Source organism: Oncorhynchus clarkii, chromosome 27 (genome assembly GCF_045791955.1).
Source record: "Oncorhynchus clarkii lewisi isolate Uvic-CL-2024 chromosome 27, UVic_Ocla_1.0, whole genome shotgun sequence".
Lineage (NCBI taxonomy): Eukaryota > Metazoa > Chordata > Actinopteri > Salmoniformes > Salmonidae > Oncorhynchus > Oncorhynchus clarkii.
In genome coordinates, this window is record NC_092173.1 from 148,476 (window position 1) to 172,734 (window position 24,259).

General features: G+C 42.7%; 1 protein-coding gene across 4 annotated transcripts in view; it reads right to left on the reverse strand.

Moving 5' to 3' along the window:
• Positions 1–846: 846 nt before the first annotated feature.
• Positions 847–24,259, reverse strand: part of LOC139385660 (tRNA methyltransferase 9B) — a 41,718-nt gene continuing 18,305 nt past the window's right edge. For 2 of the 4 annotated variants that reach the window (XM_071130903.1, XM_071130904.1), the window contains 4 exons: positions 10,273–10,475; positions 9,405–9,578; positions 2,725–2,955; positions 1,482–2,545 (listed from right to left, as the gene is read on the reverse strand). In XM_071130903.1, coding sequence (XP_070987004.1) covers positions 1,851–2,545; positions 2,725–2,955; positions 9,405–9,578; positions 10,273–10,435 — 1,263 coding nt within the window. In that variant the 5' untranslated portion in view covers positions 10,436–10,475 and the 3' untranslated portion in view covers positions 1,482–1,850. Of the gene's footprint in view, positions 2,546–2,724; positions 2,956–9,404; positions 9,579–10,272; positions 10,476–18,891; positions 19,111–24,259 lie in introns of those variants that run through there. The other 2 variants (XM_071130905.1, XM_071130906.1) reach the window with 2 other exon arrangements.

Here is a 24,259-nt window from a genome sequence, read left to right on the forward strand (position 1 = left end):
ACGTATACAATGCAAAACATTATATTGTACTTCGCTACAAATGGCCCCCAAAGGTATTTTTAATCACATTAAAGATCTTGTGTTTCAGGGCTACATTAAACAGATGCATCACTTGTGAATTACAGAAATATTAAACTATCAATAGGATCAATTAAACAAGTTGTGTTGCAACAATGAAAACTATCTTGAATGGAAACAGTGCATATAAAGATTGCTTTCGTAAAGCATTCTTACATGCTACTGATTTGTCAAAACTTGCATGTCATGATAGAGACTTGGTTTTAGCTTCCTCACTCATCCCTTTTTCACTCTACTGAGGGGAGCCAAACTGAGCCAAGCCAGTACTGCGCCAGCCTTGACCGGGATCCAATCGGATCGCGCTTGTAGACAATACAGCTTTTAAAGGCAATGTTACCTCATTCGTGGAGATTGCAAGGTAATGTCAGCTCAATTAGAATTATTTGTCAGCTCAATTATTGTCAGCTCAATTATTAGTCAAGCTCACTATAGTGCGGTTTTGGATTGAATCCCGACACTTGAAACTGTACTGGAAAGTAGAATGTGAAAGGAAAATATCCAAGCCAGCATGGTATTGTGCATCATTGGTATCATTCCACCCTGAACTGTGGTATACTAACCTACATACCTGTAATGTATGTAGTTTTCTGGCGTGCCATAGGATGGCACTGACACTAACAGTATTATGAAGTGTAGTCTATTAAATTAGTCTGACAGGTAGTAAATGTTGTTCTGTACCCGCATCCCTGGCCTCAGTGTATCAGGAAATTGAGAACATTGGTAGAATAAACAGATTATGATTAGGACGAGTAAATCAATCACAAGAAGGAGATTCATACTAATTATTTATTAATGGGCTAAAAACATACACAGACAAATTCTATTTAAAAATTGTAATTTTTAAAAATCAACCATAAAATCTGTACACCAGTATCATAGTAGTGAGTCTAGACATGCTGCACTGGACTGACAGGCTTATGCAACTACCACGGCTCAATGACTACAGAAATGTTTCACGTTTTCCGGGAGCTATTAATATGCGAACCCCGGACATTCAGCAAGCAGCAACAGACCTACAGTGCAACATTTCACAGTATCATCTAGGACATATGTCTGATCATTTGCCCCCAAAATTATATTGGTTTAGTTCAGCTGGACAACATGTTAACACCAAATCACACAGACAGCATTGACATTACAGCACTTGACTTAATTAAGCATTCTTAAATAACAGCACATGGCTCCTTAGAACGCGACCCATTATACACAGGTGGTCCACAGAAAGGGATACCAACACGTCACAGAACGTTGCTGCAAGGTTGGTTCCTCTTGTATTTTGCGGAACATATGAAGACAAATACAGGCAGAATTAGCATTTGAGAGACCCATTCCACCACTATATAACATAATGGTCAATAGTTAGTCTAAGAGGCAAATGGAAGGGGGGGGGGGGCGGGGGGGTATCCTATAAGTTCCTCTATGGCTAAAAACAGAAGAGCAAAATTTAGAGAGGGAAAACTTAAATGACTTGATTCCTTGGCAGACATTTTTCATAGTTATTGGTGGTCCATTGATAGCAGCATTGGAACGGAGGATAGAAGTCTTGGGAATAGGGTGCCATTTGGGACGCAGACCATATATACCGTGGCCCTGGGTCTCTGGACACTGCTTATTGGGTGCCTTCCATTTTCGAAACACTACCTCTTAAAACAACACCTCAAGAATTTGAACAGTACCTTCAACATCTCTTAAAAAATAGTGTACTTTTTGTCTTTGAGGCGCAAGATTAATAAATCATGATAAAAAATTAAATCAAACTTGTTAAAACCAAGTCATATGTTCCAAACCTGGACCTTCTCGGCCACCACGCACCAGTTGGCGTGGTCGAAGCAGGAGTAAAGGACGTGGAGCTCTTGGACGTGGCTCTCGATCAGCTCCGCCAGCTCGCCCTCCCGGAACACGTGGTAATAGCGCAGACACGAGGTGGCCTCCGGCTCCCCTTCACTGTCCTGTTTGAGGTCTCCTGGTGGGCCTGCTTCCCTCTCTCCTGGTCCCTCTGTGTGCTCCCTCTGGTAGGAGGAGACCAGGTCAGGCAGGGCCACAGAGCCACACTCCTGGACCAAGGCAGTAGGGACACTGGTCTTCTCTGTGGAGTTGGAGTGGTTGTCGTTGCCATGATCTCTCTGGCTCCTGGCTAAGTCTGTGACCGAGTCAAAGACATCTTCCTCCGAGTTGTTCCTGGAGAAGCCAGAAAAGAGGCTGGACAGCTGCTTGATGAGGCCCGCTCCCCTGCCTCTGCGGCCGACCTTTCCCCCCGCCGCCTCCCCAAGCCGGGAGGAGACGGTGCTGATGAGTTCCCTGGAGGTGGATCTGGAGATGGTCAGGCTGCCAAAGTCAAAGACCGAGTCCAGGGAGCGTGAGAAGAACCAGAGCCTGTGGCTCTGATGGGGACTGCAGGTCATTTCCTCTTTGTCCAGCATGGACGATGTGCTTTTCACCTTCCTGTTCTTGTCGCTGTAGAGGCATTCTTGGATAGGTAAGAAAATAAATCTTACTTGGTTAGTCCAAACACACACACACAATAAAACATATTTTAGGGGTTAAGAGCGTTGCTCAAGAGCACAACACCTGGGATCAACAACAAAAAAAATAGCAGCCTTCAAGATATTAAACCAGCAACCTTTCGGCACCTAACCAGCTACCTACCGCTCATGCTCTGTACAGCGCCCCTCCTCCTGGGTGTGGGCCGCTCCCTGCCCAGGGTGGGGGACGGGGGGTTGGGGTTCCAGGGCACAAAGATGTCCTGCTTCTGAAACTTCCGCCGTGTCTGCTCCATGGCCCACACGTAGATCATGATGCGCCCGCCCACGCGCAGGGTCCTTGCCATTTCCTTTATTGCTCGAATACGACGCTCTTTGGTGGACAGATGATGGATGACTAGAAGGAGAAAAAACATTTTGAGGGTTGGAAAGTTGAGCAGTTCAGCAGTGCAACTAGGAAAGTGGTGGGCATTGGAGCTTCTTGTACAGTATTGTCACAAGTTCAACAGATCTTTCTGAATGGCAAGTTCAGAATGGGAGGGGGGGCATTGAGATAGCGAAGAGGGTTCAATAATAGCATAAGGGGCATCAAAATATTTATTTATTTCAAAAGTTTTAAATTCAAATGACTTCCTGAATTGACTTCTTTCAATATGAATTGACCCCAATACTGATGGGCTGGATTGGAACCCACGCCAACGTCGCTATACTTGTGCTCTGAAGGCAGCGGCAGTAACTGTTCGACCTCCTGAGGCCACCGAGGGGCCAGTGTTTATGATTATTAATACTGTCCTAGGGCAAATGATCACCTGAATCCTGCCTACTCACGCGTTGGTAATTAGACACAGCTTTACCTTGCAATAAAACCATTCATTATTTCCCCAAACATACCCTTGTTATCTTGGTAACCCGGCTGCCGAGGCAACAAGGGCGCTGTGCCAGGAGGTGTATCTCATGTCAACTATGAAACTGGCCTCGTTTTCAACATTCGATTCATGTCACAACCGCTCTGATTTGAAGTGAAGCACTGAACATGAACAGCTACATGATACCCAAGCAGAGGCAGTTTGGAGTATGTTAAATGGGAAATTTGGGATTCAAAAACAACAAAACGGAACCAGACACTTTTTGGGTAAACAGCTTTGGGATGGGGCTGGAGAAATGGAACCACTAAAATTAATAGACAGAGCTATGGTTGCAAGGACTGACCATCCATGAGATCAAAATGATTTTTAACCATGTTTTGAAGCTGTACAGTATTTGTTTACAAATTACGATTGCAACATTTACAAACAATGGAGTAAAACCAGCTTATATTTTGGATGGTGAGGTAAGACAGTTCAACTAAGCTCATGAGGCATGCATACATTATATTTAAGCAGTAAGGCCCGTGGGGGTGTGGTATATAGCCAATATACCACGGCTAAGGGCTGTTCTTGGGCACAACGCAACGCTGTGGTATAGCCGTGATATATTGGCCATATATCACAAACCCGAGGTGCCTTATTGCTATTATAAATGTAATTTACAAAAAAAAATGTAGTTACCAATGTAACTAGAGCAGTTAAAATAAATGTTTTGTCGTACTCGTGGTATACAGTCTGATATATCACGGCTGTCAGCCAATCAGCATTCAGGGCTCAAACCACCCAGTTTATAATCAATGGCCATATATCATGAATTTAGAAGTCCAAAAATGTATGTACCAATCCCACATTGCCCCTTTAAATTGAAGAGAGATGGATAAATGAATATGATGCATGTGAGCCTCATGCCAAAGACGGATATACAAAGCTTTTTTTTTTTATTGAATTGAATGAAGTGCCCAGTTAGCCTAACACTGGGTCCCAATTCACCCTACCACAGTTCTTGATTTGGGCCGGAGCTTTCCAGAGCACCGTACTGGCACCTCTAATTTTTGGGGAATTGCATTTTGGCTCCTCTATAAAACAAAGTAGCATATCGCAGGCCCAGATTCACATACGGAGGTAAAAAAAAAAAAGGTTGATCAAAGCACAAAGGCAGGATCTGCATTGAATAGCCATGGAGAGCAGGCATTCAGTTCCTGATTCCGTTTTCTTCAAGTTTATTTGCCGCTAGTCTGTGAACCTGCATTAGTTAAAGGCTGTTAAAGATTGCGTTGGTACTGAAAAGGACACAACTTCCAACATTCTGGCACAGCCAGAAGAGGACTGGCCACCCCACATAGCCTGGTTCCTCTCTAGGTTTCTTCCTAGGTTTTGGCCTTTCTAGGGAGTTTTTCCTAGCCACCGTGCTTCTACACCTGCATTGCTTGCTGTTTGGGGTTTTAGGCTGGGTTTCTGTACAGCACTTTGAGATATCAGCTGATGTACGAAGGGCTATATAAATAAATTTGATTTGATCTGATTCAGTATAAGCAGGCCCAGGCCCTGGTGAGGAGAACTAAGAGGTCATGTTGGCGTTGGTTCTGTGACACCATTGGAAGGGCGACACCTGTGGGAGAAGTGTGGGGGATGATTAAGACGATGAGTGGGATCAGAAGGGCGTGGGAAAATCCAGTATTGATGAGTGGGGCCAGAAGGGCGTGGGATAATCCAGTATTGATGAGTGGGGCCAGAAGGGAGTGGGATAATCCAGTATTGATGAGTGGGGCCAGAAGGGAGTGGGATAATCCAGTATTGATGAGTGTGGTCAGAAAGGAGTGGAATAATCTAGTATTGATGAGTGGGGCCAGAAGGGAGTGGGATAATCCAGTATTGATGAGTGGGGCCAGAAGGGAGTGGGATAATCCAGTATTGATGAGTGGGGCCAGAAGGGAGTGGGATAATCCAGTATTGATGAGTGGGGCCAGAAGGGAGTGGGATAATCCAGTATTGATGAGTGGGGCCAGAAGGGAGTGGGATAATCCAGTATTGACGAGTGGGAAGGATGTGCCAGTAACAGATGAGGAGAGATGATGTCCAAAGCATTTGTCCAAATGAAAACCTGGTTAATTTGTCAGATGGAAGGGCAGAGAGAGAATGAGAGAGAAGCATCCAGGAGTGCTAGATAGGAGTTAGGATGTAAATTATGCGTTGAATGCACAAAAGGGAAATAGGTAAGACTGGGTTACCTTCACCTGGGAAATTTGAGGTGTGCCATGTTATGTTGGCCCATCTTATTGTTGAGGTACTGGATAAGGTATTGGGTGTTGTACAAGAGTGTGGGAGGAAGGTAAACTACAGTAGTGGTACCAATCTGAAAGGCAGGGAAGGACACGAGGCCAACAAGCTATCGGCCAATAGCTTTAACATCACATGCATTTAAGATTATGGAACATATGATTACAGAGAGGCTAACTTACTTCCTGGAGTGCAAGGGGCTAGTATCGCCACATCAGAGTTGGTTCAGGAAGGTTAGGGGAACTATGGACCCAGTGCTCTGCTTAGAAGCAGAGGTCAGGAAGGCTCAAGTGAACAAGGAGACTGTTGTATCTGTCTTTTGTGATGTGGTCAAAGGTGTATGATATGATGTAGGAGGGGTTGTTTATCGAGCTCAATATTCCGGGGGTTAGGAGGAAGAACGTACACTGGATAAAGGATTTTCTGTTTGGAAGGTCTATCCATGTGAGGTTGGGGAAGCCTCTCAGGCAGCTACCTGGTGGATAATGGTACACAGCAGGCGAGCATGATTAGTTCTCTGTTGTTCTCAATCATGATCAATAATGTTTACTCTCAGGTACAGCCAGATATTGGGAGGTCGTTATTTGCAGATGGGGCCTTATGGAAGAGGGGAAAAATGTGCCATACATAGTCAAGAAGGTACAGGAAGTAATTGAGGAGGTAGAGTGGTGGGCATTAATGACATCTTAGGGCTAGGCCCCTTTTTTTTCCCATTTCTGCCTGAATGATGTGCCCAAAGTAAACTGCCTGTCGCTCAGGCCCTGAAGCCAGGCTATGCATATAATTGGTACTATTGGAAAGAAAACACTAAAGTTTGTAGAAATTGTAAAATAATGTAGGAGAATATAACACAATAGATATGGTAGGAGGAAATGCAAAGAAAAAAAAAGAAAATACGGTTGGTTTGAGAGACCATCCTCTTAGAAATGCAAGAAAGCTAATATTGTAAAATAGCTCCCTGGATGTAATTCCTGTGGCTTCCACAGGGTGTCAGTCTATGTTCAAGGTTTCAGGCTTGTAAACTTCAAAAACAAATAAGAAATAACAGTTTTAGTATGAGGACACAGACTTGGAAATCTGTGTTATTGCACGCCACGACGAAGTTGCACACCTGCTAAAATTGGTTTCCTACTGAAAGTAAGACAATATTTAATCTTTATATTTGAATGTATGAAACCTGTGCCGGTGGAAAAATATTTTGATGTGGGGCGCCGTCCTCAAACAATCGTATGGCATGTTTTCGTTGTAATAGCTACTGTAAATCAGACAGTGCAGTTAGATTAACAATAATTAAAAATTTCAGCTGATATAAGACACTTACATGTACCTAAAATGTTTCAAATCCATAATATTTATTAGAATTTATTTTAATTACGCGCCCTCCCCGCTAGCGGGACACCGATCCTTAACATGTGGGGATTCAGGTCCTCTGTAGATAAAACTCAGACCGTGTTCTTTACCAGGAGGAAGGTGGGAGATGAGGTATGCTTGAGGTTGTATGGGAGAAACTTGGAGAGGGTGGGGGCCTTCAGGTTCCTTGGGGTATACTTTGACACTAGACTGACCTGGGCAGCACACATTGAGAGGAGTGGTGGGAAAGTGTAAGAAGGTGCTAAATGTGATGCTCTGTCTAACGGGGAAGGAGTGGGGGGCTGGGCTTTCCTTATTGAGGACCATGTATGTTGTATTAATCCAGTCTGATGGGGAAGGAGTGGGGGGGCTGGGCGTTCCTCATCGAGGACCATGTATGTTGCATTGATCCGGTCTGACGGGGAAGGAGTGGGGGGGGCTGGGCGTTCCTCATCGAGGACCATGTATGTTGCATTGATCCGGTCTGACGGGGAAGGAGTGGGGGGGCTGGGCGTTCCTCATTGAGGACCATGTATGTTGCATTGATCCGGTCTGATGGGGAAGGAGTGGAGGGGCTAGGCATTCCACATCGAGGACCATGTATGTTGCATTGATCCGGTCTGATGGGGAAGGCGTGGGGGGCTGGGCGTTCCTCAACGAGGACCATGTATGGACCATGTATGTTGCATTAATCCGGTCTGATGGGGAAGGAGTGGGGGGGCTGGGCGTTCCTCACTGAGGACCATGTATGTTGCATTGATCTGATCTGTAATAGACTATAGCAGTGAATGGTTCGACAGCCCGGACCTCATTTGAATGGCTAGATGTCATACAGGGGAAAGGACTCAAAATATGTAGTGGGGCATTTCAGACCTCCCTAGTGTCTGGACTACAGGTGGGGATGGGTGATATGCCATTGCAGATTAGGAGACACCAGCTGGCAATTAACTATTGGGTCAACCTACAGGTACATGGGGTGTCTCATCCTGAGAAAGGGGTTTTACAGGCATGCTGGGAACATGAGCGAAGACAGAACAGAGCGTTTGGGTGGGTGGGTAATACCCAGACGAGGGAGACAGGACTGTATGGAAGGGAGTTTAGTCCAACGGTAGCTATTCCTGTGAATCCACCATGGCTGCTCCCGCCTCCAGTAGTCTGGCAGTGTTGGGGAGATTATGGAAAGATAAGGAGGGTGTTGATCCATCTGATTTGTTTAAGAGACATCTGGATACTGTGTACTTCACTACATTCCGAAGGAAAATTATGTACTTTTACTCCATACATTTTCCCAGACATCCAAAAGTACTCGTTACATTTTGAATGCTTAACAGGCCAGGAAAATTGTGAAATTCACACACTTATCAAGAGAACACATGGTCATCCCTACTGCCTCTGATCTGGCGGACTCACTAAACACATATCGATCTTTTGTATATTATGTCTGTGTTGGAGTGTGCCACTGGATATGCATATTTTTTTAAAACAAAATGGTGCCGTCTGCTTTGCTTAATATAAGGAATTTTAAATTATTTATACTTTACTTTTGATACTTAAGTATATTTTAGCAATTACATTTACTTTTAATACTTAAGTATATTTAAAACCAAATACTTTTACTCAAGTGGTATTTTACTGGGTGATTTTCACTTTTACTTCAGTCATGGGCAACCATCCTCAGAGGTGGCACTCTTTTGTTCCAGCCCTGGTCTAACCACATTGTAGCATTAACATCAGCTGCTCAACAGAACCTCAATAAACAGACTAGGGTGTTTCACGGCTAGATCAAAAGACAAGCCCGCACACCCAGGAGCTCTCCAGACGGAGGGTTGACCACATGTGACTAACCGTGCAGTTCTACTTTGTGGGGGTTAAGTGCCTTGATCAATGGCACAATGGCAGGAGACGGTAGGTCTACATGGGATCAGACACAGCAGCCTTCCAGTGTCAATAATGCTTACTTTTTCATGTAGGCTATAATAGTCATGAACAATATGTACAAACCCTTAACAGTGAATAAACAGAGGTCTCTATAGCACAATGCAATTTGTGAACTTCGATGAACATAATCTAATGGACCGACCTGGAAGAAGACAGCTCCTGCACTTTCATCCTAAGTCAAGCACTATCCAGTGGATACCTGGATACCTATCCAGACACTTCCGATATGCAAACATTGTAGGGTTAGGCCCGAGGGGGAGTGAGGAGGACAGTGAAAATAAAGTAATGGTAGCAGGAGTGTGAGTCAGAATGCAAGCCAGTTGGTCTGACCCCCAATTGAACCGGGGTCTAGCAGTTAGTGTGTCTGACAACACAGGCCAGTACCCTCCCATGTTGAGTTGAAGCATTGGCCTACCTGCGATAGAGAGGACACCGTCAAAGCAGCTATCCCTGTAGGGCAGCCTGAGGCTGTCACACAGCTGCACCTCGTGGCCTTGGCTCCAGGCAGAGTCCACCAGGGGGCGACAAATGTCACAGCCCAGCTTGAACACACTGCCGTTGATGTGCAGGTACTTGCCATTGCCACAGCCTGTGATGGGGATGAGGGCAGACAATCAACAACAAACACCAGGTCCCAGTCCTGATTCTCCCCCCTTCTCCCAAACTGTGCACTTGCTCACTCACAATCATAGATTTCAAAGAATTGGATTGGTGTAAGCACTGGCTGGAGGGAGTTTCCACCATTGTTTAATCCATGACCGGGAGTGTGCATGTGCACCCTTTCGGAGAAGTGCAGAGAATCAGGATGCAGCTTAGATGTCAACCCCAGGAGAAAGACATGCATGAGGCCAGTATGAAATGGCACCCTATTTGCTTGCCTATACGGTGCACTCCTTTGGGAGTGCAACTTGTGTTTTGACATTGACATCATGACTTGAATAAAGGCCATCTCAGAATGACTGGTACTTTCGAGTGTGAAAACCAACTCCCTAGCGGGAAATTAAGAATATCACACACCATCTTAGACAGTAGCTGAAAGCAAGAGTCAACCAAAGACTAATATGCTTGTCAACAACGAAACATTGCATCATGAAATCAATCAATAGCAGGTAGAAAAACTTAGGCAGCATATGTTGTTATTGGACTTTTTGTTAGTTTCAATTGAACTCAGGCCACCAGAGATAGTCAGTGGTAGGACAGACCGAGGCCAGTATTAAGACAGAGACACATACACACTTAATGCATGTCCATCAGCAGTAGAACAGACACAGTAGCGTACATACCCACGTCAGCGATGATACTGCCAGGCTCATGGTCCAGTAGGAACTGGCGCACCTTGGGCCAGGCCTTGTAGCGGCTGTCGTTAAAATAAGAAGCAATCTTCTCGTAGACGCTGTGCACATGCTCCCTCTCCAGCCGAGTGGCAGCCTCCTCCATCACGGTCATCCAGGCTCGCTCATAAAACCAGCCCACCTCAGCCGCACAGCTACAGGGCAGACAATAACAACAGGTTGGATTTCCAAGGGAGAGGTAGCATTCCAAATGATACCCCTATTCCCCAGTGTACTACATAGGAAATAAGATGCCATTTGGGACATAACGCGAGTGTTCTTATGGGATAAGTTCAGGACAAGTAGTCCCTTGTCCAGTGGTGTAAAGTACTTTAAAGTAATACTTAAGTCATTTTGGGGGTGGTATCTGTACTTTACCTTACTATTTATATTTTTGACAACTTTTACTTCCCGAAGAAAATAAATGTACTTTTTACTCTATACATTTTCCCTGACACCCAAAAGTACTCGTTACATTGAGTCCTTAGCAGGATAGGAAAACGGTCCAATTCACACACTTATCAAGAGAACATCCCCGGTCATCCCTACTGCCTCTGATCTGGCAGACTTACTTAACACAAATGCTTTGTTTGTAAATTATGCCAGAGTGTTGGAGAGTGTCCCTGGCTATCAGTAAATAAAAATGCAAAAATAAAATTGTCTGGTTTACTAAATATAAGGAATTTTAAATGATTTATACTTTTGATACTTAAGTATATTTTAGCAATTACATTTACTTTAGATACTTAAGTATATATAAAATCAGATACTTATAGACTTATACTCAAGTAGTATTTTACTAGGTGACTTTCACTGTTACATGAGTAATTTTCTATTAAGGTATCTTTACTTATAGAAAAGTATGACAATTGGGTACTTTTCTACCAATGCCTTTGTCCCATTTCCACCCACCCAAAAATCAATTCCATTCATACAAAACACAACCCTGGCCTTTTTGTTCAGGACAGGTAGTCCCTTGTTCCATTTCAAAACATTTTCTGTCGTTTTGTTCCTACAGAACACGATCCTGGCCTTTTAAAATGTCCCTACATGATTAACAAAAGTATTCTTAAATCAATCAATATAAATGATTGGTGTGAGAATTACAATGCCAGTATGGATGTCAAACCCAGCAACATCATAGCAGATTTAGCATGATTGCTAGAGGTCAAGAAAGGTTCAAGGACAGGCAAAATAGAGGATCCTTATGTCATTAGGGACAGATCCAAATTCACAGAATGATTACCTGGAGGAAAGTCATGCTTTTTCTATTTCAGGCAAAGGGAGGGTTTAGTATATATATATATATATATATATATATATATATATATATATATATATATATATATATATCTTTTTTTTTTATCTGGTCCAGGGGAGGGTCATGTAATATGAAATGTATTACATTGCTATATTTCTAAGTGTTTTAGAATGAGTTGCTTATTAGGATATATAAACTATATAAAAAATAATTCGTAAAAATCCAAATAACTTCACAGATCTTCGTTGTAAAGGGTTTAAACACTGTTACCCATGCTTGTTCAATGAACCATAAACAATGAATGACCATGCACCTGTGGAATGGTAGTTAAGACACTAACAGCTTACAGACGGTAGGCAATTAAGGTCAAAGTTATGGAAACTTACGACACTAAAAAGAGGCCTTTCTACTGACTGAAAAACACCAAAAGAAAGATGCCCAGGGTCCCAGCTCATCTGCGTGAACATGCCTTAGGCATGATGACTGCAGATGTGGCCAGGGTAATAAATTGCAATGTCCGTACTGTGAGACGCCTAAGACTAGAAGTCGACCGATTAATTAGGGCCGATTTCAAGTTTTCATAACAAAAATCGGTAATCGGCATTTTTGGACGCCAATTATGGCCGATTACATTGCACTCCATGAGGAGACTGCGTGGCAGGCTGACCACCTGCTACGCGAGTGCAGCAAGGAGCCAAGGTAAGTTGCTAGCTAGCATTAAACTTATCTTATAAAAAACAATCCATCTTAACATAATCACTGGTTGACGACATATGGTTGATGATATTACTAGTTTAACTAGCTTGTCCTGCTTTGCAAATAATCAATGCGGTGCCTTTTTTCATCGATTCACAGCCTACTTGGCCAAACGGGTGATGATTTAACAAGCGCGTTCGCAAAAAAAAGCACTGCCGTTGCACTAATGTACCTAACCATAAACATCAATATCTTTCTTAAAATCAATACACAAGTATACTTTTAAACCTGCATATTTAGTTAAAAGTAATTCATGTTAGCAGGCAATATTACCTAGGAAAATGTCACTTCTCTTGCGTTCTGTGAAAGTAGAGTCAGGGTATATGCAGCTGTTTGGGCTGCCTGGCCCGCTGCGAAATGTGTGAAGACCATTTCTTCCTAACAAAGACCGTAATTAATTAGCCAGAATATTACATAAGTATGACATAACATTGAAGGTTGTGCAATGTAACAGCAATAATTAGACTTGTGGATGCCACCCGTTCGATAAAATACAGAACGGTTCCGTATTTCCCTGAAAGAATAAACGTTTTGTTTTCGAAATGATAGTATCCGGATTTTAACATATTAAATGACCTAAGGCACGTATTTCTGTGTGTTTATTATATTCTAATTAAGCCCGTCATTTGATATTTGATAGAGCAGTCTAACTGAGCGGTGGTAGGCAGCAGCAGGCTCGTAAGCGTTCATTCAAACAGCACTTTCCTGCGTTTGCCAGCAGCTCTTCGCAATGCTTGAAGCACAGCGCTGTTTATGACTAAGCCTGACTAATCACTGTGGGGATGGTGTTCTCGGGGTAATGGGGGGGTTATTAGGTTTGCGCCAGCGTTTTCCTTGATGGCCAAAAAGCTACATTTTAGTGTCGTCTGACCAGAGAGTACCTTCTTCCATATGTTTGGGTTGTCTCCCACTTGCCTTTTAGTGTACACCAAACGTGTTTTCTTATTTTTTCTTCAAGCAATGGCTTTTTTCTGGCCACTCTTCCGTAAAGCCCAGCTCTGTGGAGTGTACGGCTTAAAGTGGTCAAATGGGAGATAATCCAATATCCGCGGTGGAGCTTTGAAGCTCCTTCAGTGTTGCCTGGTCTGTGAGTTTTGGTGGGCAGCCCTCTATTGGCTGGTTTGTTGTGGTGCCATATTCTTTCCATTTTTTACTGATGGATTTAAATGGTGCTCCGTGAGATGTTAAAATGTTCAGATATTTTTTTATAACCCAACCCTGATCTGTACTTCTCTATACCTTTTTCTGGACCTGTTTGGAGAGCCCCTTGGTCTTCATGGTGCCCCTTGCTTAGTGGTGTTGCAGACTCTGTGGCCTTTCATAACATACATATATACATACACACACTGAGATCATGTGACAAATCATGTGAAACCTAAATAAAGTCCACCTGTGTGCAAACTAATTATGTAACATCTAAAGATAATTGGTTGCACAAGATCTTATTTAGGGGCTTCATAGCAAAGGGGGTGAATACATATTAATACACACCTCTTTTCAGTTTTTTATTTTGTCAATTTTTTTGGAAACATGGTTATTTTTCAAAATTTCACTTCACCAATTTGGAATATTTTGTGTATGTCCATTACATGAAGTCCAAATAAAAATGTATTTAAATTACAGGTTGTAATGCAACAAAATAGGAAAAACGCCAAGGAGGATGAATATTTTTGCAAGGCACTGTATTCCACCTCAGTTTCACTTCCATTCACTAAACTCTACTAATCAACTCAATCAATTAATATTATGTAATCACTTGTGAGATGCAAGGCTCCCCTGCCCAGTGCTCAGCCTCTGAATGACAAGAGACTAAAATTAGTTCACAGGTAACACAAAAAGATCAGCCCCAAAATTAATAACAAAGAATTCTGTGTTTGGGAGAAATTGTGCTCTTGTTTCTTTTCTCTCTGGTAGTCAAGATCATTTAAACAGTACTTTATGTTGCCCTCTCCTACTTGCTGCAATTACATTATAGGCAACAGGATTTTAAAAAATATATATATAACCAGGTAAAGGTTTGGACACACCTAATCATTCCAGGGTTTTTCATTATGTTTACTATGTTCTACATTGTAGAATAATAGTGAAGACATCCAAACTATGCAATAACACATATGGAATCATGTAGTGACCAAAAAAAAGTGTTAAACAAATCAAAATCTCTTTGATATTCTTCAAAGTAGCCACCCTTTGGCTTGATGACAGCTTTGCTCCATCTATCTCTCTGATTTGAACAGACACAGGCCACTGACCTTTAAATCTCAGCAGTTGCTAAAGGCTTTCTGCTGTGCAATGCGAGTCGGTTAGGCTAATGAAAATACTGCTAGGTAGTGTTACTTCCCCGCAGAGTACCATTGTAGAGATTAAAGAGGAACAGCCAGAGCGCGGCTTGAGCCAGCAATCCTGCAGTTATAGGGAACATGCCCCATCTACCACCTGTGCTATAAGGGCCGCTTTCTAGGACACAGATTAAGCCTAGTCCTGGACTAAACTTTGTAATCATTGTTTTTTGTATTCAAGTGAAATGTCTAACTGTTTGAGCAGGGTTTCCCAAACTCAGTCCTGGGTCCATTTAACAAACCATACGACTCTATGCACAAGGACTACTTTGAACAATTTACACGGAACATTTGACAAAAACACATTTACTTGAACAATGCAGATGCAAAGTTTGGAAACAGAATGACAGTTTGTGCCATGTGTGTCTTTATTCTGTTACCAAACTTTGCATCTGAGCAGAAAGATCAGAGTCTCTGTTACCGTGGAATTTCCCCATACAGTAGTTACAGACTGATTATTATTTAACTTCGATTAAGCTGATAATGCAACGAGGGCCTCAGGGGTCACAATAGAGCTAAATATGTGAGATCAGGATTGATTACATTGATGTACCCTTACCCTATGAAAATATGCTTAATTCTAATCCTAATGTCTAACCCCCATCAGAAGTTTGTAAAATGAAATGCAGTAAAAAATATATAAAATATTTAAAAGTGGTTTAACAATGTATTAAGCCAAATATATATTCTAGACAATACACGCATGCTTCTGAAATGTGGTTCACGAGCTCCAATACATTGACTGAAAAGTGATATGATTTACCATACATTGGTAGACGCATAAGTAATTGTTGTCCTCTTTTAGACAAATAAAAGGGGAAACTTCCCTTTCAACAACTCATACAGTGGTTCCTAGCCCATTACATTACAGAGTCATTAAAGGAAGGCTTCTTCTGTACGGGGGGAGGTAAGGTTTTGGAAGCACAAGGACCTTATTTTTCATATCAGTGAGATATCATTATCGAAAAAGAAAAATGTTAAATTGATACACACCTTTATAAGGTTAGTGTTCCCACATGGCCATATCTCCATTTTACAGCACGTGTTTACGGAAGACAGAGGGACCACCTGTGCTAATTAGCTACAGTATATTGTATGCTCTGAACACCTGTGTGTAATGGAAGGCCGCCAGAAATGTATTATCACTGAAAAATACAGTCTGCTGCAACTGTGACGAAGCAGGTTAAAACAGTTTACAGTGCGCAAATCTCACCATCTTCCTCATCAATCTACACATAATATATAATAATTATCTTCTTAATACACATAATTCTCTTCTATTATAATCACAGCCGTATATATGGCTCTGAACAAACTTTATTTGACTCTTTGCAAACTGGAATCCATACATCCTGAGGCTGCATTCATTGTAGCTGGGGATTTTAACAAGGCTAATCTGAAAACAAGACTCCCTAAATTGTATCAACATATCGATTGCGCAACCAGGGCTGGAAAAACCTTGGATCATTGTTATTCTAACTTCCGCGACGCATATAAGGCCCTGCCCCGCCCTCCTTTCGGAAAAGCTGACCACGACTCCATTTTGCTGATCCCTGCCTACAGACAGAAACTAAAACAAGAAGCTCCCACGCTGAGGTCTGTCCAACGCTGGTCCGACCAAGCTGATTCCACACTCCAAGACTGCTTCCATCACGTGGACTGGGATATGTTTCGTATTGCGTCAGATAACAACATTGACGAATACGCTGATTCGGTGTGCGAGTTCATTAGAACGTGCGTTGAAGATGTCGTTCCCATAGCAACGATTAAAACATTCCCTAACCAGAAACCGTGGATTGATGGCAGCATTCGCGTGAAACTGAAAGCGCGAACCACTGCTTTTAATCAGGGCAAGGTGACCGGTAACATGACCGAATACAAACAGTGCAGCTATTCCCTCCGCAAGGCTATCAAACAAGCTAAGCGTTAGTATAGAGACAAAGTAGAATCTCAATTCAACGGCTCAGACACAAGAGGTATGTGGCAGGGTCTACAGTCAATCACGGACTACAAGAAGAAAACCAGCCCAGTCACGGACCAGGATGTCTTGCTCCCAGGCAGACTAAATAACTTTTTTGCCCGCTTTGAGGACAATACAGTGCCACTGACACGGCCTGCAACGAAAACATGCGGACTCTCCTTCACTGCAGCCGAGGTGAGTAAAACATTTAAACGTGTTAACCCTCGCAAGGCTGCAGGACCAGACGGCATCCCCAGCCGCGCCCTCAGAGCATGCGCAGACCAGCTGGCCGGTGTGTTTACGGACATATTCAATCAATCCCTATACCAGTCTGCTGTTCCCACATGCTTCAAGAGGGCCACCATTGTTCCTGTTCCCAAGAAAGCTAAGGTAACTGAGCTAAACGACTACCGCCCCGTAGCACTCACTTCCGTCATCATGAAGTGCTTTGAGAGACTAGTCAAGGACCATATCACCTCCACCCTACCTGACACCCTAGACCCACTCCAATTTGCTTACCGCCCAAATAGGTCCACAGACGATGCAATCTCAACCACACTGCACACTGCCCTAACCCATCTGGACAAGAGGAATACCTATGTGAGAATGCTGTTCATCGACTACAGCTCGGCATTCAACACCATAGTACCCTCCAAGCTCGTCATCAAGCTCGAGACCCTGGGACTCGACCCCGCCCTGTGCAACTGAGTACTGGACTTCCTGACGGGCCGCCCCCAGGTGGTGAGGGTAGGCAACAACATCTCCACCCCGCTGATCCTCAACACTGGGGCCCCACAAGGGTGCGTTCTGAGCCCTCTCCTGTACTCCCTGTTCACCCACGACTGCGTGGCCACGCACGCCTCCAACTCAATCATCAAGTTTGTGGACGACACAACAGTGGTAGGCTTGATTACCAACAACGACGAGACGGCCTCGGAGTGTGGTGTCAGGAAAATAACCTCACACTCAACGTCAACAAAACTAAGGAGATGATTGTGGACTTCAGGAAACAGCAGAGGGAACACCCCCCTATCCACATCGATGGAACAGTAGTGGAGAGAGTAGTAAGTTTTAAGTTCCTCGGCATACACATCACAGACAAACTGAATTGGTCCACTCACACAGACAGCATCTTGAAGAAGGCACAGCAGCGCCTCTTCAACCTCAGGAGGCTGAAGAAATTCGGCTTGTCACCAAAAGCACTCAAACTTCTACAGATGCACAATCGAGAGCATCCTGGCGGGCTGTATCACCGCCTGGTACGGCAACTGCTCCGCCCACAACCGTAAGGCTCTCCAGAGGGTAGTGAGGTCTGCACAACGCATCACCGGGGGCAAACTACCTGCCCTCCAGGACACCTACACCACCCGATGTTACAGGAAGGCCATAAAGATCATCAAGGACAACAACCACCCGAGCCACTGCCTGTTCACCCCGCTATCATCCAGAAGGCGAGGTCAGTACAGGTGCATCAAAGCTGGGACCGAGAGACTGAAAAACAGCTTCTATCTCAAGGCCATCAGACTGTTAAACAGTCACCACTAACATTGAGTGGCTGCTGCCAACACACTGACTCAACTCCAGCCACTTTAATAATGGGAATTGATGGGAAATGTAAAATATATCACTAGCCACTTTAAACAATGCTACCTAATATAATGTTTACATACCCTACATTATTCACCCCATATGTATACGTATATACTGTACTCTATATCATCTACTGCGTCCTTATGTAATACATGTATCACTAGCCACTTTAACTATGCCACTTTGTTTACATACTCATCTCATATGTATATACTGTACTCGATACCATCTACTGTATCTTGCCTATGCTGCTCTGTACCATCACTGATTCATATATCTTTATGTACATATTCTTTATCCCCTTACACTGTGTATAAGACAGTAGTTTTGGAATTGTTAGTTAGATTACTTGTTGGTTATTACTGCATTTTCGGAACTAGAAGCACAAGCATTTCGCTACACTCACATTAACATATGCTAACCATGTGTATGTGACAAATAAAATTTGATTTGATTTGATTTAATACCCCATAATGACTAAGTGAAAACACATTTAGAAATGTTTGCTAATGTATTAAAAAGAAAAACAGAAATTTCACATTTACACAAGTATTCAGACCCTTTACTCAGTACTTTGTTGAAGCACCTTTGGCAGCTACTACAAACAAGTATTTTTGGGTATGACGCTACAAGCTTGGCACACCTGTATTTGGGGCGTTTCTCACATTCTTCTCTGCAGATCCTCTCAAGCTCTGTCAGGTTGGATGGGAGCGTTGCAACACGGCTATTTTCAGGTCTCTCCAGAGATGTTCGATCAGGTTCAAGTCCTGGATCTGGTAGGGCCACTCAAGGACATTCAGAGACTTGTCCCGAAGCCACGCCTGCGTAGTCTTGGCTGTGTGCTTAGGGTCGTTGTCCTGTTGGAATGTGAACCTTTGCCCCAGTCTGATGTCCTGAGTGATCTGGAGCAGGTTTTTATCAAGGATCTATGCACGTTGCTCCGTTCATCTTTCCCTCGATCCTGACTAGTCTCCCAGTCCCTGAAAAACATTCCCACAGCATGATGCTGCCACCACCATGCAGTATTTTTATTAACCTACGAAATTGTAAAAACATGGACTTTGTAGCAGTGGTAAGGGCATGAAATCAGCAGAAGGAAAGGCAGGTTGACGTACTCAGTGTCGAGTTATTGACAGGTCTTGGTGATCCAATGGTGAAAGACCCATATCATACAAAATATACAAGTAGATTTACCAAATATACACAGGCAATAGCCCAAAAGAAATAGCCTCTGTATCAGGCTTAACTTGTCCTCCCTGACCAAGGCCCTACTCCCACGATTGCTCAGTTTGGCAGAGGGGGCCAGAACTAGGAAGAGTCTTGGTGGTTCCAAACTTCTTCCATTTAAGAATGATGTTGGCCACTGTGTTCTTGGGGACCTTCAATTTTCAGGATGCTGGGGAAACTCCATTAAATCCAATCAATTTAATTTACCACAGATGGACTCCAATCAAGTTGTAGAAACAGCTCAAGGATGATCAATGGAAACAGGATGCACCGGAGCAAAATTTGTCTGAATATTTACGCAAATCTTTTTTCTTTTTAATACAAATTTCTAAAAACCTGTTTTCACTTTGTCATTATAAGGTATTATGTGTAGATTGATGAGGAATATTTTTTATTCATTACATTTTGGAATAAGGTTGTAACGTAACAAAATGAGAAAAAAGTCAAAGGGGTCTGAATACTTTCCGAATGCACCGTATGATTTGCACTCTTTCAGAGTTCTAAAAGCAAGCACAGCAGAAACTGGTTACTCTTTAGTTGACAAGGTAACTGCTGTTTAACTTTACATACAAAAAACTAAACTAGTGTTTATTCCCAGTGCTGAGCTAGTATTGTAACTGACATGTAACGTTAGCGAATGTTTAATCCCCTCTCGACCGAGGTGAATTAGCTGCACTAGCTAGTAGCTACCACATTCAGGTAGAGGCTAGAGCTGACCCATCTGTCAGACAGATAGCAATATGAGGCAGCTATTATTACTAACAGCTTTTGGTCGGTATGGAAATGTATGTAGCCTTTGTTTTGAGAGGTTTTATTAGTCATGTATGGCAATGTAACGTTATTGAGCTGTCCGTTTCCCTTGCTAATTCCCTACTTTTCACACTGACACAGTAATACACAGCTCTAACATTACAGGCTTCACGGTCTCGACGCACAGTAGAGGTCTGCGCCAGCATCCGCAGCTTTTCATACCTCACCGGCTTTCTGTCCGACTCCCACAAGAACTGGTCCCAAACCCAACTGCAGTCCCGCAATGTTATTTTAGGCGTATGTGATGCAGCTCACTTGGTCGCAGCAATTTTGAGCCCTAATATCAAATGAGCAAAAATACCTTCAAATAGTTTAAATTACCAGGAGATTCTCACATGGCCCCGATATTAGGCTATCTGTATTACTGGGCTAGATCAGCCAATATGTTAGATTGAAGATAGCAGAGTTGGAGAGACTTGCACTTTCTCTTGAGCTATTTTAAAGGATACTTTCTAGGAGTGGGAAGATTTTCAGACAGACATTTTTTATTTATTTTATTTTACCTTTATTTAACTAGGCAAGTCAGTTAAGAACAAATTCTTATTTTCAATGACGGCCTAGGAACAGGTTAACTGCCTGTTCAGGGGCAGAACGACAGATTTGTACCATGTCAGCTCAGGGGTTTGAACTTGCAACCTTCCGGTTACTAGTCCAACGCCCCAGAAATGTGGGTGATTAGTATTTAGAACTTTCTAGGCAATATAGGAAGTACATTTCCTTGGAAAGAGAACTGCGCTGTGCTTCTCTGCTCATGCATAGGCTATATCCTACTCTATTTAATTGAGACCACACGCACCTGATCTTGCAGGTAGCTACTGAACTGGAAGCAGCATGAATAACACACTTGCTACGTTTTGCTTAGTCCAATAGAATATCGCCCACCTATTAGGAGGACAATTTGCAGGCAGAGGCAAATAAAAGGATAATCAATACTTAAATGAATAGGCGCAATGGTCGCTCACCATAGTAACCTAACCTGTGTGTGCTTTGTGCCTTTTCAATGATGATTCCATGTTTTGATTGCAGGTCGACTCACGTTGGTTGAGCGCCCTCCACTTCTTTCCATTATCTTTTTTAAAATGTTTTTACACACACTGTCAACTGAAGTATAATCTTATTTGATATTTAACTGCCACGTGATTATCTGCCTATGTAGGCAGCCTACTCTATTTTAATGAGACCACACATACTAGGAACACTTGAACGCTCACGTCCAACTGTGAGATAGGCTACTGAAGAAGTTGAAGCAGCAAAATCTGAGTGTGTGAATAATGCGAAAAGGATGTGAGGCTAACGCATACCAAGCAGACAGAGGACCGTTTCCAAATAATCTGTGGGACAACAATAAATAAAAACTAAAATATAGAACACCACAATACTACATAAAGAGAGACCTAAGGCAACACAGCATGGCAGCAACACAACATGGCGGCAACACAACATGGCGGCAACACAAAACATGGTACAAACATTATTGGGCACAGACAACAGCACAAAGGGAAAGGTAGATAGAACATTACATCACGCAAAGCAGCCACAACTGTCGGTAAGTGTCTATGATTGCGTCTTTGAATGAAGAGATGGAGATAAAACTGTCCAGTTTGAGTCTGTTGCAGCTTATTCCAGTTGCTAGCTGCAGCGAACTGAAACATGTAAAACAAAAGTGTGAAGACCTGGTAGAAGCTATTGATGATGATGTTTGAATGTCCAGTCATGTTCATATCATCTCAGACATAAATTACTAGTTTAAGGCCATCCATAGAAAGTACTATATGCCAGTGAAACTGAATAACATGCACTCAACCATGTAATTCCTCTGCTAGAGGTGTATAACACAAAAAGGGGACACATTTGCATATGTTATGGTCTCGTGAAGGCTGGCTGAATTCTGGCAAACAGTATGTTCCTTTATCTCTGCATGTCTACAGATTCACTCTTCTTATTGGTTTTGTTTGCTTGGAAATGTTGATACTGGAGACCTATCTGAAGAAACTGTTTAACCAAGCATTTATAGCAGATAAGAAACATGTCCATTAATTGGAAGGTTGGTTATCCTGCCAGTGTCAAGTTATGCATCAATAGCTTTGATTTATTACCAGATTAAGGGTATACTGAGCAACTTGCAAAAGGTCTGGATGCCTAATATGGAATACATTATGACTGAAGGAGTCTGTATTGAAAACATTCATACTTCTGGGGATATAACAATTTAGGCAATCCCTAGCTGATGGGCTGCTCAGTCCTTGCCATGTGGGTCTGCCGTCCTGTGGGTTATCACTCTGGCTTTGGCCTAACACACCCAAAACTAAAAATACATGTTTTCATTAAGATCCTAAACCTGAGTAGGTTGTGTGGTTTGGGGTTACATACATACACCTTAGCCAAATACATCTAAACTCAGTTTTTCCACAATTCCTGACATTTAATCCTTGTAAAAAGTCCCTGTCTTAGGTCAGTTAGGATCACCACTTTATTTTAAGAATGTGAAATGTCAGAATAATAGTAGAGAATAAATTATTTCAGCTTTTATTTATTTCATCACATTCCCAGTAGATCAGAAGTTTACATGCACTCAATCAGTATTTGGTAGCATTGCCTTTAAAATTGTTAACTTTCTTCAAACTTTTTGGGTAGCCTTCCACAAGCTTCCCACAATAAGTTGGATGAATTATGGCCCATTCCTCCTGGCAGAGCTGGTGTAACTGAGTCAAGTTTGTAGGCCTCCTTCCTCGCACATGCTTTTTCAGTTCTGCCCACAAATTGAGGGATTGAGGTCAGGGCTTTGTGATGGCCACTCTAATACCTACACTTTGTTGTCCTTAAGCCATTTTGCAACAACTTTGGAAGTATGCTTGGGTTCATTGTCCATTTGGAAGACCCATTTGCGATCAAGCTTTTAACTTCCAGACTGAGGTCTTGAGATGTTGCTTCAATATATCCACAATTTTCCTACCACATGATGCCATCTATTTTGAAGTGCACCAGTCCCTCCTGCAGCAAAGCACCCCCACAACATAATGCTGCCACCCCCATGCTTCACGGTTGGAATGGTGTTCTTCGGCTTACAAGCCTCCCCTTTTCCCCCCCAAACATAACGATGTTCATGATGGCCAAACAGTTCTATTTTTGTTTCATCAGACCAGAGGACATTTCTCCAAAAAGTACGATCTTTGTCCCCATGTGCAGTTGCAAACCGTAGTCTGGCTTTTTTTTAATGCCGGTTTTGGAGCAGTGGCTTCTTCCTTGCTGAGCGGCCTTTCAGGTTATGTCGATATAAGACTAGTTTTACTGTGGATATAGATACTTTTGTACCGGTTTCCTCCAGCATCTTCACAAGGGCTTTTGCTGTTGTTCTGGGATTGATTTGCACTTTTCACACCAAAATACAGTCATCTCTAGGAGACAGAATGAGGGGTCTGACAGCTGCGTGGTCCCATGGTGTTTATACTTGCGTACTATTGTTTGTACAGATGAACGTGGTACCTTCAGGCATTTGGAAAATGCTCCCAAGGATGAACCAGACTTGAGGTCTACAATTTTTTTTCTGAGGTCTTGGCTGATTTCTTTTGATTTTCCCATGATGTCAAGCAATGAGGCACTGAATTTGAAGGTAGGCCTTGAAATACATCCTCAGGTACACCTCCAATTGACTCAAATGATGTCAATTAGCCTATCAGAAGCTCCTAAGCCACAGTCAACTTAGTGCATGTAAAATTCTGACCCACTGGAATTGTGATACAGTGAATTATAAGTGAAATAATCTGTCTGTAAACAATTATTGGAAAAATTACTTGTGTCATGCACAAAGTAGATGTCCTAACCGACTTGCCAAAACTACAGTTTGTTTTCAAGAAATTTGTGGAGTGGTTGAAAAATGAGTTTTAATGACTCCAACTTAAGTCTAAGTAAACGTCTGACTTCAACTGTATGTTTTTTGTTTCCAAAACGTTCCCTTGGGAACAAAAAAAAATTAAGGTGGGAACTATTTACTGGACT